Raw genomic sequence first — 18,255 nt, 5'->3', positions numbered from 1 at the left:
GGTGGAAAATAAGGTGTTCTTCCAGTTTGCTCTGAGCTTCACTGGGGCACAGAGGTGTTGGCCAAGCACCAGGGTGGTGTGTTGAAGAGGCAGGCAATTGGAAGCTTAGTGTCTTTTTTGCAGACAGAATGTAAATGTTCTGTGAAGCAGTCACCCAATCTACTATTTGAATCTCCAGTGAAGAAGAGACCACATTGTGAGCAGTGAATGCAGTAGACCAGATTGTGAGAAGTGCAGGTAAAGTGCTGCTTCACCTGAAAGTTATTTTTGAGCCTTGGATACTGAGGGGGGAGGAGATTAATAGGCACGTGTTACACCTTCTGCCGTTGCAGGAGAAGGCACAATGGGGCTGCGTGGGCAGTATTGAGAATGTAGAAGGAATGGACCAAGGTGTCCTGGAGGGAATGGTCCCTGCAGAAGGCTTACAAGGGAGAGGAGGGGAATATGTGTCTGGTGGTGGCAACTCACTGAAGGTGGCAGAGTGGCAAATGATCCTCTCCATGGGGATAATAGGTAAGAACAAGGGGCACCTATCGCTATTGTGAAGGAAGAGAGTGAGTAAGGGCTGAAGTACAGGACATGGGCTGGACACAGCTGAGGGCACAACAGTGCTGGGGAGTCCTTGGTTGAGAAAGAAGATGGACATTTTGGAGGCTCCCTTGTTGAATAGCCCCCTTCTCCACTGCAACAATTCTGTTGTTCTTTAATATTATCTACTTTTATTTAAAAATGTGGATTTGTTGGCTCATTCAGGTATATCTGCAAATGGACATCCTTCATCTTCATCTCAGTCAAAAGATCACAAGAACCACTGAGTGGCCTTAGACGGGATCTGTCTATGGACATATTCTATCACCTGTCCCCCTAGATACTCAAACAACAGAAAGTGTAAAAATGGAAGGAAAGGCTTAAATGTCAGTAGGTAAACTGTATCCTCGATAACTAACGCTTTGTTGGAAAGTGAGTTTGTAACCAAGTCTCAAGATAAGTTTAGGCTCACTTCCCACTCATAAGTACTACCAATGGTGGTGTATCAGCTGGCATTACCTGTCCCAAGCAGTGTTTTCTTCTTACTGAACTGCGACTGTAAAGTTTCAGGTTGAAACTGACTCTCTGGAGATGGAGCTCATTCTGAATAACAGGAAACAGGAATGTTTCTCCCCATTTCACCTGACCATTCACAGCTTTCAGAGGGCGCGTCTTCTTCTTGTCAAACAGCCCATCCCTGGTTTCCATTATTGCCTTCACATAGAAATCTAGATTGGAGAGGTGTTGGGGTTGGGGGCAGGTGAGAAGAGATAGTTAATACTTAGATATATTAGAGAATGAATCTGACCTGTTCAAGTTCCTTCCACTTGTCATGATTTCCTGGAAACATTATATTTAGATTGCACTTCCAAGTGATTCCATCTTTAGAAAATATTCATTCAGCAAGAAAAATAAGAGATTTCAATACCTGATTCAAAATTTCATTCCCAGAAGTATAAATATACAAATACTCTGCTTGGATTCCTTGGAGTGTATGTTTATCATCAATACAGAGGAACCTCGATTATCCAAATATCAATTATCCGAAATTTTGGATTATCCGAAGAAGATCTCAAGGTCCTGATTGAAACACTACATCAAAGAGGTGTTTCCAACACTGATCGTGTCTTTTGTTTACAATGATTAAAAACGAACTCAGCTTACTGAAATGCTGCCGAGAACTGTCCAGGACATTGATGGGAGCCCAGGCAACATCTCCAAATGATTGACCTCCCACCCCCTCTTTGTGTCTCTCTCCCCACACTTTCCCTGGAGTTTTACATAGGGGTGTACCCTAAGCCTCTCTTCCCCAGATAATCTCTCCAACATCCTGCACAGGGCAGAGGTGGAATTTGTCAAAGTGTTGCAGTAAGAAGTTGTGTGCGCGTGTGTGCGCGCCCGAGCTATTTTGAGACTCACCCCACACCTCCTCCCCCACCCCCGCCCTAAAGGCAGCAGCAGTCTTACTGTTGGTGTCCAGTTCAGCTGCCCAGGCGGTGGGGGAGGCGGGATGGACGGTGGGTGAGATAGCACAGGGTGGGGGGGAGTAGACAGAGGACGGGGCAGCTAGGGGACTGGTTTGGGTGGGGTTGGGGGGGCAGATGGGATTGGGGCAGACGTGAGGGGCGGGGGTGCGGGGGCAGGGTGAGGGCAGACAGAGCGGGTTTGGGGACAAACGGAGGTGGGCTGGGGCAGACGGGGGCGGGGTGGGGGCAGATGGAGGGGTGCAGGTGGCAGACTGGGTGGTAGTGGCAATGGTGGGAGGGGCTGGACGGGGAAGCAGGGTCTCGTGCGCAGTGTGCTGCTGCATAATCTCCTGAACGGGTTGTGGACTTAGCAAGTGCTCACTGTGTCAATCCCATTGAACTGATTGGGGTGGGGGGAGGCTTCAGCAATGCTGCAGGTCCTTTATACACAAGTGTGTGTCTGCTCAAAAACAAACCCTGAGACAGAGAGAGGGCGCAAGGCAGGCAGAGTGAGGGAAAAGGAAACTTCAGAAAACTCTGAGCCACAGAGGAGAGGCCTTGAATCAATTAACCAAACAAAATACTGCCCGTCCATCTTGTTTGGATAATCGAGGTTCCTCTGTATGCTCCAATCAAAGGTCACAGTTTGAAATACAAAATATCAACAAACTTAAATAATGCTGAAAACAAAATCATAGTTTGTCAAAGCTTTTCTTTTTTGTTCATCTAACTGGTACATTGGCCATGGTAACACCTCTACCAATCAAAATCCATTTGCCAACCAATCAGCAATCACTTCTTAACAGATTATACAATGTCAGGACTGGCCATAAACAGGTCCAGGCGGCGGGCCGTGGAGGGGGTCATTAGAGCCGACTGCCTGCCCCTCTTCCGCAGTTACGTTAGAGCCCAGTTGTCCTTGAAGAAGGAGCACGTGGTGTCCACCAACATCCTGGAGTTGTTCAGGGAGAGGTGGGCGCCGCAGGGAGTGGAGTGCATTATTTCCCCCTCCAACTCTATTTTGATTTAGTCCCTGCCCTCCCCTTCACTGTTTGATCACACAGCATTGCCCTTTGATGTGAAGGGCACTGCTTGTCACTGGCCACCCGGGTGCTTTCCTATCTTCCTAGTGGTGGAAATTGAATAAAGATTCGTGCACTTTGTGTCTCTCACTGTGTCTCACACCTGCACACACACACACCATGGGTGCTGGGGAAAAAAAAATAAGAAAAAAAAATACAATGTGAGGTTCTCTTTACTTTGGTATTTTTGCAAATCATCTTGACAAACACAAGATGAATAGGCTTCAGCAAAAATGTATCTTTTTCCAGTAATACTCAATTGTCGTACTAACTACAGCCAAGTGTATAACCACAAACATCAAAACAGGCACTTTGGTGACACTCCCAGATGAGTTAAACAAGTGGGTTGAAAATTTCATCTTTTGCTTAAATCAGCTTCAATGTATTACTGGGTCCCAACTAAATATACAATTCATAGTTACATTAGGGTTTCCAAATTGATAAGGCCATGCTTAAGTTCCACGTTCTTCTCAAATCACTGGATTAAAAATAAGATAATAAAGCCATTGGAGAGGAGGCAGAAAAAAACTTACAAAGCTGAAACCAGAAAGCAATGCTATAGACTGAAGGTGATTTTTAAAATTATTAAGGCTTTGTTTGAGTGGATACAGAAAAAAAAGGGGTAGAGTTTCGTGGAGGAGACAGGTGGGTCAACGCAAATGCCACCTTGGTAAGGCCCCAGCCACCACAGTCGTGCTTGGGGGTGTGGAAGCAAGATGGACTGGGGTCCATCACCTCCAGATGCAGGTCTGAAGCACCAACAGATGTGGGTGGATGGTCAAGCCAGCTGAAATGCCCAATTCAGTTTACTCAGATATCAGAGCAGGTTTATTAATGTCAGACCCTCATGAACAATTGATATGGTGCTTACATGTAGCTAACACCATGGGAAATACCCAGAACAGAACATGGAGCTTGAAATCTTCTTTATTGTTCTGAGCAAGTTCTTTAAAACTGTCGGTCAGCAGTGAAGGCCTTTGGAGATAGCTGATAAATTTATTCTGAAAGACAGTCACTGGACTCAAAACATTAACTTTGCTTTCTCTTCACAGATCCTGCCAAACTTGCTGAGTTTCTCCAGAAATTTCTGTGTTTGAATTGTTAAATTTGACTGCCCTGAGAAATTCATCGTGATGGTTCCATGAAGTTTGCTGGCATGCCATGAAGTTCAATCATTTTCAGTCTCATCTTTGAAAGCGTCAGAAGATTAAACGCTCAGGATAAAATGCCAGACACGAGGGAACTCACTCGAGCTGGCCTGATAAACATCAACAGAACCTCAGGGAAGCCACAACACGACTGATGCTGGCCTGTGGAAACCAATCTTGTACAGGGAGCTGAAATGTGGGGTAACTCTCTCAATGGTCAAAGGAACCTGTACATGGAAACCCTGAAGACTCCATTAAGAATTTTGATATGGACATCAGGTTCTGGGCGAGGGTTATCCAGGATCACTGCTCCTGATACAGACAAGCAAAAAAATGTTGTGACCTCCTCAAAAGTGAACGCATATCAGACGCAGAGGGCCAAAGCAAGGGGAGGGATCATGAATCAGTACATCATCACACACACACACACACACACACAACCTCAGATGATGAACATCGATGACTATGTCTCAAAGGACAAATAAGGAAAGAAAGGACTTCAGCAGAGAACTATGCAGCCATTAACAACACCCCACATTTGAATGAACATTTAATACACAATGAACATCCAAGAATAGCCTCTGAGGATATGCAAAAGGAGTTATGTCGTTTATTTTTATTCATTTGCAAAGTATGGGTGTCACTAACTCCACCAGCATTTCTTGCCCAGAGCTCAGTGAAGAATCTATCATGTTGTTGTGGGACTCAAGTCACATGTAGACCAGACCAGGTGGTTTCCATCCCTAAAGGACATTAGTGAACTGACAGGTTTTCCAATAATTGACAACGGTTTCATGATCATTTGTTGCAGAATTTTAAATTCAATTTAATTCAAATTGCACCTTCTGCCAAACACAAATCCTGAGAACATTAACTAGGTCTCTGGATCAACAGTCTAGCAATAATATCCTCGGTCATCACCTCCCCAAAGCCAAGGTAACATCAGAATACATGCAGCTAAAACTTAAATCTTTAAGGCTTTGATAGGTTATAGAAATGTAGAAAATATAGAATATAGGAGTAGGAGTATGTCATTCAGTATGATCAGAGCTTATTATCCAACTCAATACTCTCTTCCCACATTCTTCGGCTGTTTATTCTTTGCTTTGTAAGTAGTTATGTTTAATAAAGGCTGGTAACATTTGCACAGTTGAGAGTTGGCTTCACTTTACTACATTCCGTAAATTGCTGAAGATTTCTCCAACCCCAGTCATAGAATCCCTATAGTATGGAAACAGACCATTCAGCCGAACAACTCTGCACCGACTCTGAACAGCGTCTCACCCATACTCACCTCCCCTATCCTATCCCCGTAACCCTGCATTTCCCATGGCTAATCCACCTAGCTTACACATCCCTGGACACTTACGGCAATTAGGAATGGCCAATCCACCTAACCTACACAACTTTGGATTGAGGGAGGAAACCAGAATACATGGAGGAAACCCACAAAGACACAGGGAGAATGTGCAAACTCCACACAGACAGTCATGCGAGGTTGGAATTGAACTAAGATCCCTGGTGCTGTGAGGTAACATGCCGCCCAATCTCTGGTCCTTTCCAGCTCACATTTACCTGAGGGCAATACAAACTCAAGCAGCAGGGTCAAACCTTACTGACTCTATGAGCCATACTGGCCCAATATTCATGAGGCCTCAGGCCTAATATTAGTTCCCTAGGGCCTCACCATTGAGGTTTTGGGATTGTATTCTGTCACCTTCCCCACTCCTAATTCAAAGATGACCATCTCCAAAGTTCTACACCAATTCTGTCATCCCCAGCCCAAGCCCTTCCAATCCATATATTTTATTGCTGAAAAATGTTACAAATATCAACTTGTCGACTTCAGGACAAAGTCTGTGTTAACACCTACTCAGTGTCAGAGGAGAAGAACTTGGCAGATTCTGTGCTTCCAGGATTTGCAGCTGGATCCGATTGCTGACAGCTTGGAAACATGTTCCTACTTGCAGAAGTGAATGGCAGTTCTGGGTGAAAATAGAAGGAGAAAAATATTTATACTTCAACAGGGAATCAGAAAAATTGGAAAAAAACAAGTGGAACGACAAAGAAAAGAAAGTGACAATGCAAGTTCCCGTTTTCCATTGCATTGAAAAACTTGGAGATGAATTCCTAAGTGGGTTTTGAAGGATCAGAGATTGCAAAGATTGTGCTGACTTCACCCACAATAATGTCAAACTTGAGTTGATTGACAGTGGTTACCTGCTCGACCTGATTGAAACATGTCCATGTCCAATGTGAACCTTAAACAGGACCTGCAATGGGACACGGCTCCTGGTGGGTTGTATAAATGATAACAAAAATAGCACTTTTCATTTACTGAGCAGAAGCCAAATCCTTCACGCTTCAGGACAAATCATTCACCTTTTCTTTTAAAATGTGCTTCCTGAGAGTCCAGATTATCTGGAAATTATGTTTAGAAAGCAGCTACAGTAAAATGCAACAGGTTTTACATATTAATCAGGAACTGACTCACACATGCCAGTTTGGAAGACAAATATCAAATACCTTTCAAATTAAGAGCAGTTTCTCACCTGGGTCAACCGGTTTTGTAGGTATGCATTAAATCTATCTACCGGAACACTAAAAATCTCAATGTGATGTAAATCATGTCCTGCAATACCAGAAGGACCACTGCTATATTATTAACTTTGATGTTAGTGTCACAATTTTACATTGAAAAACATCAGACACTTAGCTCATTCTCACTGCTTCTTTACTATATTCCTTTTATTATAATTATACTATACCTTCCCTAAACTGTGCTCCTTGTTCTTTTTAATCTCATTTTTTAGTCCTCTGATCATCTACTTTGGAGTAACTTCAGGGAAAGGGTTTACCGTTCCAAAGTGTTTTTTACTTTCTATCATGTGATTGAGTGACAAATACTTCAAGGATCACTCACATTTTATAATTCACTTTAAGGGTTCCGATGGGGATTAAAGGGCCTCTGAATGGGAAAATAAACAGCTGATTCAGAAAGACAAATGTCTGCGTGGATTTGTTCTGGGTGCTCTGGTTTCCTCCCACAGTGCAAAAATATGCAGGTTAGGCGGATTGGCCAAGTTAAATTGCCCCACAGTATCCAGGGATGTTAGGTGGATTAGCTGATGGAAATGCAAAATTACAGGGACACGGTAGGAATCGGATGGGATGATCTTCGTAAGGATCATTGTAGACCCGATGGGCTGAATGGCCTGCTTCCACACTAGGAATTTTATGATTCTTTTAATGCTCAATGCACAAGACATTAAGTGAGATAGAAATGATGTTAAAAAAGAAACAGAAACTGATTGGAATAAAGGAAACAGAAAATGTTGGAAGGAAGCGACTAAGGGTGTGGGTGTGTTGTGTTGATATAGGCCTATTATTTTAATAATAGCAATATATAAATAAAGAACTGCAGCTACTGGAAACCTGTAACAAAAACAGATAGTGCTGGAGAAAGCAGTTCTGCAGCATCGGTGAAGAGAGATAAAGAGAGTTGGCGTTGAGTCCATGATACTGCATTTTGCTTTTATTAATGGTATTCGAAACCAGGGACAAGAGGTCTCTGAAAGGAAGTTACTGAAGAGAAGATTGAAGTTGCTGGAAATACTCAGCAGGTCAAACAGTGTCTTTGGAAAGAGTAGCATTCAGATACAATGTCAACAGCCGCCTCATTAATTCTGGTTCTCTCTGTATAGACACTACTGGATCTGCTGAGGATTTCCAGCAGTTTGAGTTGTCATTTCAGTGTCTTGCTTTCGGTGACTGCTCGTTCTTGGTTTCAAATTCCATGATTAAAATGATCAACACAACCCTTCCATATGTATTCCATGACTTTACTGTGATATTCTGAGAAGCACAAAGATAGTAGACAGTGAAGAATTACATTTACAGGCAATGAATACTGAGTACAGACATAGTTTTTCACCATTCTGGTGGATGCTGTCAAATATTTCATACTTACCTTATGCATTTGTTCATTGCATCCTCATACACAGAATCTTCTGCCTTCACTGATGAGTTAGGTAATAAGATTATTAGCCAGGGGGGTGGCATATCCCACTGCTTACCCACCTCCACCAGAATTATATCTGGGAGGGAATGCCCATCATCAACCTTCCCACACCACTACCCATTGAGGATCTTGCGTAGCTAATGAGTAATTATTTATAGTCTAACCCAACACCTCTCACCATGCAGTATGTATGGAAGCTAAAGACATTTTGTCAGCTTCTCAGCTAGTGGGGTGGGGGGATGGTCGTTCAGGATTCATTAAGGGTCTGGGTATCAGCAAGGGGCTGAACAGGATATTGGTTTGGCTACTTTTGGAATAGTGTGTGCAATTCTGGTCTCCCTACTACAGGAAGAACGTTGTGAAACTTGAAAGGATTCAGAAAAGGTTTATAAGAATGTTGCCCGGGTTGGAGGATTTGAGCTATAGGGACAGGCTGAATAGGCTGGGGCTGTTTTCCCTGGAGTGTCGGAGGCAGAGGGGTGACCTTATGGTCTTATCTCTGAGATGGGGGAGTCCAGAACTAGAAGGCATAGGTTTAGGATGAGAGAGGAAACATTTAAAAGGGACCTAAGGGGCAAAGTTTTCAAGCAGAGGGTGGTACATGTATGGAATGAGCTGCCAGAAGAAGTGATGGAGGCTGGTACAATTACAATATTTAAAAGGAGGTGGATGGGTATATGATTAGGAAGGGTTTAAAGGGATATGGGCCAAGTGCTGGCAAATGGGATTAGATTAATTTAGAATACTGGTTGACATGGACAAGTTGGATTGAAGGATCTATTTCTGTGCTGTACATCTCAATGACTCTATGGAGATCCACTGCTTCCAGCTCTGCTGCCTCTTCTTCCCATAATAGTCAACAGCCCGTAAAGCAAAACAAAACAACACTAACTTCATACAAAGGTACAAAGAAGAGTAGCCCTTTTGGCCCTTTAAGCCTGCTCTGCCATTCAATAAAGACCATGGCGGATCTGATTATATCTGTGACCAAGGTCCCTCCACCATCCTGGATCTCTGGTGGGTCTTCTTCCAGCAACAGGCCACTGAATGGCCTCAGCTGTCATTAGATGAGACCTTCACCTCCCAGGTCTTGATTCCAGGTGAAGGATCACTCTGGCCTTGCCACTGCCTGATTGGCATGTGAGTCGAGAGGTCTTCCCATAAAAAGAGACAGCATGGGTCCCTCAATGGCTCTCCAGTCAGCAGACATGAACCCCCTCTCAATCCTTTGATGAAATCTTGCCCCAAGATGCAGCAAAACATATTGTGGGCTTGTTCCTGCTGATGAACCTTGCCCTGCTTTAAGTGAATGATGGGAAACCATAGAAAATAATTTTTCCCACAACTTTCCACCCGTTCCTTTAAAATAGGTTGTGGAAACCATACAAATTATATAGTCACCCTGCTTCCAGTGGACAAAAGTCACCAAATATAAATGGTGGCCTACCTCCCAACTGCTCCCATCCCTCCCAACTCCTTAAACTGATCTTAAGGTTCATAAAACCATCATCTTAGAAAACTCTAAATAAAATTTCAAAACAACCTAATGATCACCAATAACCAAAAACTCACCGGTGATTTTGAAGGTGGAGTAATATCAAGCCAGAGGTTTGATTCCACATTGCTTAACTCTCTAAGTGGCATTGAGCATTCACCAACAATCCTCTTCCGTGGAGTCTGAGTCATAACACTGATAACCAGGCCATGTGTTTTGAGAATAGGCAGTGAAATATTAAACACAAACGTTTCCATAAACAGCAAATCCTGAAAACAAGGTCAGAAAAGAGAGAGTGGGTTAATCTTTGAACCAACAGGGCTGCAAAAGCCCCTGACTAATTTGCCTCCACTACTTCTCTCCTGCTGTTGATATCTTCCCCAAACATGATGGAATGTTCTCCCTCCCACCACCACCCCCACCCCCCCGGCTCAAATCGCACTCCTCATCTTCCATGTTGGCCCATCTCCCAACTGATTCCAACCCTCTCGCCCCCTTCCAATCTCCTATTCACACCAAACACCTCATGTTCATGTCCTCAACTCTCCTTCTCACTGTGAAACCTCTGTTGCCATCTCCTAAATCTTGATCTTCCACTTCCTCCCTTTTGTTAAGACCTCAGTCCCTCAGACACTGACATTATACTCCACTCTCAACTGCCTGTCCTGAGGACCCCTGGCTACAATATCCTGCCTCTAATCCTCCTGCCCAGATGCTGGCCTATCTATCAATTTGCTCAGACTACCAGGAAGGAAATAGAAGGGAATAAAAGGTTCTCCAAAAGGATCTTCTACTCCCAATACTACAAATCATTTCCCCATCCCACAAAGGGAATCCAGGGTTTGTAATTTCATGAGTTAAATATTCAGAATAGGATGGGGTTTCAATTCAAGATTTCAGTTGAGTGAATGAACTTAAATGACTATTAGATTGTTCCAAAAAGTTACATTACAGTTAAAAATCCAGAGCAACACCAACTATGATCATGATCAGGAATTTGGAAAAGTGAATTTTTCCTCCCACGTAGCATTTCTGCATAATATAATACATGGGTTGTGAAGCACTTGGATGCATTCTGAGCAAACGATACGAAGATAAAAAAGTAAATGTTGATATTCAGCAATTGGTGTGGAGAATTTCATATGCTCTTTTACAATTGAGCACAGCTAACATCTCTGGCCCATTTGACTTTCCATCCATGAACATCCACTGCAGTACTCCCACCACCCACTTTCCTGACGTGAAGCTTTGCACTGATGCAGTTAATTTTTTAATTTATCTCAATTTCCTAGGTAGCAAAACATCACCAAGATAACTCAATTCAGTCATTTTGAAGAAACTGTTCATTTATTTGAAACAGTTGCCTAAATAAGATCAATGATTTCTCATTTCAGGTTAATATTTACTCGACATAAAATACATAGAACATTACAGCACACTTGGGCCCTCAGTACCAGTCACTCAGTAATACTTTTCATATCACAAAGTTCCAGACTCTGCCAGCAAGGAGAGTCAATATTTGTACAAATAATGGATAACCTCCTATACAGTCTACCCAATTTCAGCACTAGTTGCCACCACCACACCCAGGGCAATCAAGGCTACTCAGAAATTTGACTAAATTTGTCCCAGTAGATCCAGTTTGGAAAGGTAGTGATACAGCAATCATATTCTAAATATTAACACTATCAGCATGTGACACTCTGGCTTGGATAGATTGTTGCCACCAATTCTCCTTTCTCTGTCTAGCTGTTACTTATAGATGATATTCCACAGCTAAGTCTTAGCAAAAGAGGCACTTATCTTACAGAATAAGATTGTTTATTGCATGATCATAAAGTCACCATTGTCCGACCAGACCATACAGCTGCTCTCTCATTACAGAGACGATTGGAAGTGGTTTAACCTGAGGGTCACCATACCTCAAGTAAGGGGACAAGTCAAAAAGGTGAGTCTTCATATTAACCTCAGCTGATACAGGAATTGAACCCACACACCGTTGGCATCACTAATTAACTACCCAGCAACTGAGCTATCTTTGCATGATAGCAATAGTGACCTGCTAGTCATGATTAGTAAGGACTCACAGGAACTGTACAGAACAGATCTGTTCCTTTTGGATTAACTGTCTCCATCCAAAGACTGTGATTTGGAGAAAGTAAGGACTGGAGATGTTGGAGATCAGAGTCAAAGAGTGTAGTGCTGGGAAAGCACAGCCGGTCAGGCAGCATCCAGGGAGCAGGTTAGTCGATGTTTTGAGCATAAGCTGTTCATTTTTCCTGATGAAGAAATGTCAACTCTCCTGCCCCTCAGGTGCTGCCTGACTGGCTGTGCTTTTCCAGCACCACACTCTTCGAGATTGTGATTTGGTTGATCTTAATGTAAGATGAACATTACTCCTTCAGAACCTTGCCTTGACAGCAATACTTTTCGATGTATGGCTTGGGTTCTCAATGAAGTACTTAAATGAAAAAAAACCAAAAGAACTGCTGATGTTGGAAATCAGAATCAAAAACAGAAATTGTCAAAAAAGCTCAGCAGGTCTGGCAGCATCAGTGGAGAGAAAGCGAAGTTGATATTTCGGATTTTGAAGAAGGGTCACTGGACCCAAAATGTTAACTGGACCCAAAACATTAACTCTGCTTTCTCTCCACAGATATCACCAGACCTACTGAGTTTCTCCAGCAATTTCTGTTTTTGTACTTAAATAATAATATTTACACATACTTCAATATTTATGATACAGAAGTGGTGGATTACTAAAATTTTTATTTAACATTACACATTTTAATTAAGACAGTCCTGAAAGTCTAACTCTTTGACCAATCATTCAGGTCACCCGACCTGGTGTCTCATATAGTTTATTGTCACCTTTTGCTTTATAATGATCCTGTAAATGAACCTGGAATACTTAGATAAAAAGCACTGTAGGAATATCAGTTGTCAATTGCAGTTTTTAAAAAATTAATTCACACAATGTGGACATTGCAGATTAGGTCAGCATTTATTGCCCATCTCTAATTATGCAGAGGGCAGGTAAGAGTCAATCACATTGCTGTGGGTTTGGAGTCACATATAGGTCAGACCAAGTAAAGATGGCAGTTTCCTTCCCGAAAAGACATTAGTGACGTTGAAGCAATTATATGGTCATTTTTGGTATTAATATCATCACAGCTCTGACTGTTCAAATGCAGGAACAGCATGGAATATTGAGATGAAAACAAAATTATAGCAGATGGTTACATGGTTACAGCAATAACTTCACGAAGAGGTTCAGACTTTGCTGGAGAATACTTACACTGGCACCATCTTTTACAGAAGATTTGAAGTGCACAGGCTTTGGTAATGTTATTGTTCCTTTCAGATAAACAGTAACCTTTTCTGCAGGTTTACTGCGCAGATACAAGTCTCTAATCTGTTCAAGGATGAGAATATAATTATTTACAACTCATTAATTCACGGAATGGCAATATAATAATACTATCCTATTTTAATTTGAATAATTTAATAAAGAAGTTTTAACACTTGCTGTTTTATTAATGCTGCTTACTTTTTAGTGTACAAGTTAACGGAGTTATTAGCAGGGGCGTTTATCATGTTGCACACTGCGTCTACTAGAAAATCTTGCATATCGACACGTTTTTCTAAAAAGGAAAGATTTGAAGCCTCCAATCCCTAATCAGGATAGGAGAAGGGGATACATTCTGAAACTGAAGAGTATGAAACCTGGATATAAAACATAACTCCAGCTAATAAATCATCATTGTTACTTATCAGCTGTTGCTGTGGCCTTTTCAATGTGAAATATCTTTTTCTATATTTAGTCACATAAATACAGCAAACATTTTATTAACCGGCATCTATAGGACCAGGAATGTACCAGTTGATCAAATATTCCAGGTAATCCAGAGATCCATTGAAAAATATACACCAACCAACGGAAACATAATACGAGGGTATACACATTACTGTTACACTTTATTTACAGCATATGTCACTTAAATAATAATACAACTTTGCCTTAAATAAAACTTACCGGCAGATAGCCTTCTCATTCGCACCTTCAACAGACTACTTGGACATTGCAAAGATTGCAATAATACAGTAAACTTTGCAGTATTTCAGGTATACAGTTTTTGCTTGTTTATCTAGAGCGCCAGTTCATAAATGCCAGTTAAAACAAAGTTTGCTGTAAATACTGAATACATGATTTACACGAAAAGTGCACAGGACCAGCCCATGGCCCAATTTGAGACCAGTTCTGACCCAGTCCTACTTCAGAGACACTGACAGATCCCCTGTTTCTAGACAAGGGGCTAGATTTTATGGGTGGGCAGACTCTCACTTCCCCCATTCCTGGAAGAAAAGTGGGCCTAAACGAAAACAGCCTTAACTAAGCTGAGTATCAGACTACAAACAGTTCCACAAAGCAGCTTCATGGATGCCAGAGTCAGGTATATCCTGGAGTTTGGGCCAGGGAGGGATCAGATACCCAAAGCAATATCGTGGTGGTGTGCTGGCGTGGCTGTGCTTTTTGGGGGCCAGACACAGAGAGAAGAGCAGATCCAGACGATCTTAGGTAGAGTGCTCCCCCCACCAATATACATCGGCATATGCCACAGTATGTATCCTCCCCTCTTCTTCCTGCCTGTCATCACATTTGGTGACAAGTTGGCCTTTTCTATCTCACTCACCTTCTACTGCCGACTGTATTGTGGCAGTGGAAGCAGATTGAGGGCCTTAAGGGAGCAATAATTTGACCATTTGGGCCTCAATAGAAAAATGGACAGGCAGGAGTAGACACTATACCCTCCCTCTCCCATCCCCACTAATCTCACCCTCGCAACTCCACCTACCCTGTATCATGGAGACAATGTTTGGGGTTGTCGTAACAATATCAGTCTAGCCACTGAACAAGCTTAGTTTTGGGGGAGATGAGGATGAGAAATAAAATCCACTTGCACATTGCCTAAATTAGGAAATATTGAATAATTATATGAAGGTGAACAGCAGCTAGCAAAGGAATAGACTTACAGATTATTGTTGCAACAGAAAGAGAAACGCCAGCAAATTGGACACCATCATTCAGGGGATGGATTGAAAAGTGAAGGGAAAATAAATTATAGCAAGACTACAACACAGCTTCCACTGTACAGAAATATAAAACAAAGAACTGAGACTGCTGGAAAACAGAAATAAAAACAGAATTTGCTGAAAAAACTCAGCAGGTCTGGCAGCATTTATGGATTGATTTTTGAATTCCAGTAAATTTTCTTCAGAACTGAAGAAGGGTGACTGGACTCAAAATGTTCACACTGCTTTTCCTCCACAGATGCTGCCAGACCTACTGAGTTTCTCCAGTGAGTTCTGTCTTCGTTACCTAGGGCTCGGTTAGGCCTTACCTGTACTATGTTGATCCAGATTTGTTCCACATTTGGGTTGTAACTCAGCTTCAGGTTGAGCTTTCCAAAGTCATCTGTAAGTGTATCTGGAAAAAGACCATAAACTTCTAAATGTGTATATCTTCGGTCACCCCCACATGCCATGTTTCTTGCTCTATAAGGTCCTCCATGTATTAGTGACATCCATATAATTTCCATTATGGAGATGCAGGCTGAGAGATTTTCATTTCTAATAATGCTTTGAGCAACCTGACATCCCACAGTCACTACAATTTGGTTAAAACAAATATTCTTGTACACAATAGGTAGACAAATGGAATCATGGTATAGATCAGCCACAATGCAACCAAAAGGGATAGCATTCTTGAGGGGCTGACCGGCTTAGTAGTGTTGTCATAAAAGTAAGTAGTCGAGTAACTACTGGAGAAACTTCTGAACGAGGGAATTAATGTCCACTTGGAGAGTCAAGGATTAATCAGGGATAGTCAGCATATCATTGTCAGAGGAAGGTCTTGCTTAACAAATCTGATGGAATTTTTTGGGGAGGTGACCAAGTATGTATATGAGGGTAGTGTTGTTGATGTAGTATATGGATTTCCACAAAGTCCACAACATGAGTCCAATAAATAAGGTAAAAGCATCTAGAGTAACTTGGCAAGTTGGAGATAAAATTGGGAGGAGACGGAGGGTGGTGGTAGAAGGCTGTTTGTGTGACTGGAAACTGGTGTGCAGTGGCATAATACAGGAATCAGTGCTGGGTCCCTGCTTGATCATGATATATAAATGATATAGAAGAAAATATGGGGTGCGGGGGATGATAAGTAAGTTTGATGACACAAAGATTGGCTTGATGGTTCACAGTGAGGAAGAAGGTCTTAGGTTACAGGTAGACATCGACAAATTAGTCAGATGGGTAGAACAGTGGCAGATGGAATTAAAACTGTGAGGTGATGCACTTTGGAAGAAGTAACAAGAAGAGGGAGTACTCAATGAATGGCAATACACTAGGAAACTCAGAGGTACAGTGGGATCTTGAGGTGCTAGTGCACAGATCCCTCAGGATGGCAGGGCAGGTTAATAGAATAGTTAAGGTGGCATACAGAACACTTGCCTTTATCAATTGTGGCAGAAATTATAAGAGTAAGGAGGTTATATTGTTGTTATTATGTAAATAGGTCACTAAGGGAATGAGGGCGGGAGAGAAAAAAAATGAATAGGAACTGTCTGAAATAAATGACCATTGCCAGTGCTAAACAGAAAATAACTCTTCTATTCAGTATACTGGAAGATTGCAGTTTTAAAATATCTTCACCAGCAAGTGCTCCAAGTGAGGCTGTAAGATACAGGGTCCAAATTAAACACTACCCAGCCAATGGCAATGGCTGAGTGGAGGTGAGAGTTGAGCCTAACCTCTCTCATGCCTAACCTCTCTCCCCTAACCTCTACTGCTGTTAGAACCAGTCCAATGTCTGCGATTTTGCCACATTAAATAATAACTGTGACATGTCCTTCCCCAGGCTCCACTTACATTCAAATAAAAATATATCTTTGATTATATGCTTGCCACTGCTGCCCAGTCTGAGGAAAATTAAGAAGATTTTTCAGTGACTCAGCACACAACTTATGGACAGGGGTACAAAACAGCCTCCAGCAGGGCTCTACATTGAAAACTTTGTGCTTTTGCTGCAGCCATGTGTTTGGTATGGATAGATAAGGGGTATTATGTTTCTGAGAGAGTGTATTTGAGAGAAAGAGAGAGAGCAAGAGAGGGAGAGAGAGAGAGAGGGGGTGTGCATCTGCAAAGGCAGCAGATGCCTAAAGTTCAGTGCAAAGTATTATAGAAGGAGTTGCGGGGTGGGGCGGAGCAAGATAGAGAGGGAGAGAGAGAGGGAGAGAGAGAGGGAGAGAGAGAGAGTGAGTGTGTGTGTAAGAGAGAGAGAGTGACAGAGACAGATAGATGGAGAGAGAAAAACATTAACTAATTCGAGGTCAGGCATGCCATCAAACCTGTAGTGCAGAAAACCAAGGGGTTGCATTCCTTGAAACCGTTCAGTTGTACAGCTATCAGCTCTATTAAAAATGCACTGTGAACTAGATCCAGGTGATATTGTTTTCAAAACTCACCTATGCTTCGAGAGCTTCCCTGGGAATCCATCAAAGAAGACATTGTGCTGCTTATACTGGAGGCTGAACTAAACCTCTGCGTTCATAAAAAGAAAAAAAAACAATTTTGATTCAGGAATGGGAAAACATTTTGTCACTTGAGCAGGAAATAGAGGAATGTGGTATTCAATTCCTTAGCATTCTTCACAGAATCACAGAACTATTAAGGTACAGAAGGAGGTCATTTAGCCTATCAGGCCTGCACTGATTCTATTCCCTTGTGACAATCTTTTGTGTTATCTCCATACTCCATGTCTATCCAAATATTCATCCAATGCCTCAGCTGAACTTGCCCCCATTTCATTGCCAGGCATTTCCTCATATTGTGAATTAATGTTTTATGCTTATATTAAACTTTGGTCAACTGCTTTGTAGATGACCGCTGAAAACACACAGTTCCCCTCCATGTACTGAACAGTAAAATGATCAGGCATTAAAGAGAACAAAGTTAAAGAAATACTGGATAGGGTGACAAGCGGTATACAATATGCAACAACTGATCCAGGTTGTGGACTGAACTATTGCGAAATCATTAGCGTCAGTGTTCTAATTTTACTGAAACTCTGCTGAAACTTAGCCTAACTGATGACCCACAGAGATTTTCTCCTCACGTTGCTGGAAACAGTTGCACAGGAAATTAATGTTTTCTTAATCTTATTTTTGAGTGACTTCAGGATAATTCTGGAATGTTGGCAATTCAAATTTGATGTGTGAGGATAGTGGGTGTGGGTGGCTATCTTAGTTACTAACTTGGCCAAGTTTGTCTTAGGTTTGAAAAAGAATATACTGTGCACAGTGAAAGGAAATTCTAAACAGTGATTGCTCATTTTCTGGAGAAGTGCTTTCTGAACCGCAAGTAGCAGCTTGCTGACTCACTGCATGGTACAAAGGAAAGGACTCCTCCCTTCCCTTAATTTAATTGGATTATTCCACATAGCATTGCTGTCTAT

General features: G+C 42.1%; 1 protein-coding gene across 1 annotated transcript in view; it reads right to left on the bottom strand.

Moving 5' to 3' along the window:
• Window positions 1–18,255, bottom strand: part of LOC132817987 (tandem C2 domains nuclear protein) — a 70,129-nt gene that overhangs the window by 9,915 nt on the left and 41,959 nt on the right. Inside the window, exons 8-13 of the mRNA XM_060828563.1 lie at window positions 17,267–17,342; window positions 15,143–15,228; window positions 13,039–13,155; window positions 9,818–10,009; window positions 6,098–6,209; window positions 1,048–1,256 (exon numbers count right to left, since the gene is read on the bottom strand). Of these exons, the coding sequence (XP_060684546.1) occupies window positions 1,048–1,256; window positions 6,098–6,209; window positions 9,818–10,009; window positions 13,039–13,155; window positions 15,143–15,228; window positions 17,267–17,342 (792 nt within the window). The remainder of the gene's footprint in view (window positions 1–1,047; window positions 1,257–6,097; window positions 6,210–9,817; window positions 10,010–13,038; window positions 13,156–15,142; window positions 15,229–17,266; window positions 17,343–18,255) is intronic.

Source organism: Hemiscyllium ocellatum, chromosome 8 (genome assembly GCF_020745735.1).
Source record: "Hemiscyllium ocellatum isolate sHemOce1 chromosome 8, sHemOce1.pat.X.cur, whole genome shotgun sequence".
Classification (NCBI taxonomy): Eukaryota; Metazoa; Chordata; class Chondrichthyes; order Orectolobiformes; family Hemiscylliidae; genus Hemiscyllium; species Hemiscyllium ocellatum.
This window is presented reverse-complemented; position numbering and strand designations above follow the sequence as displayed.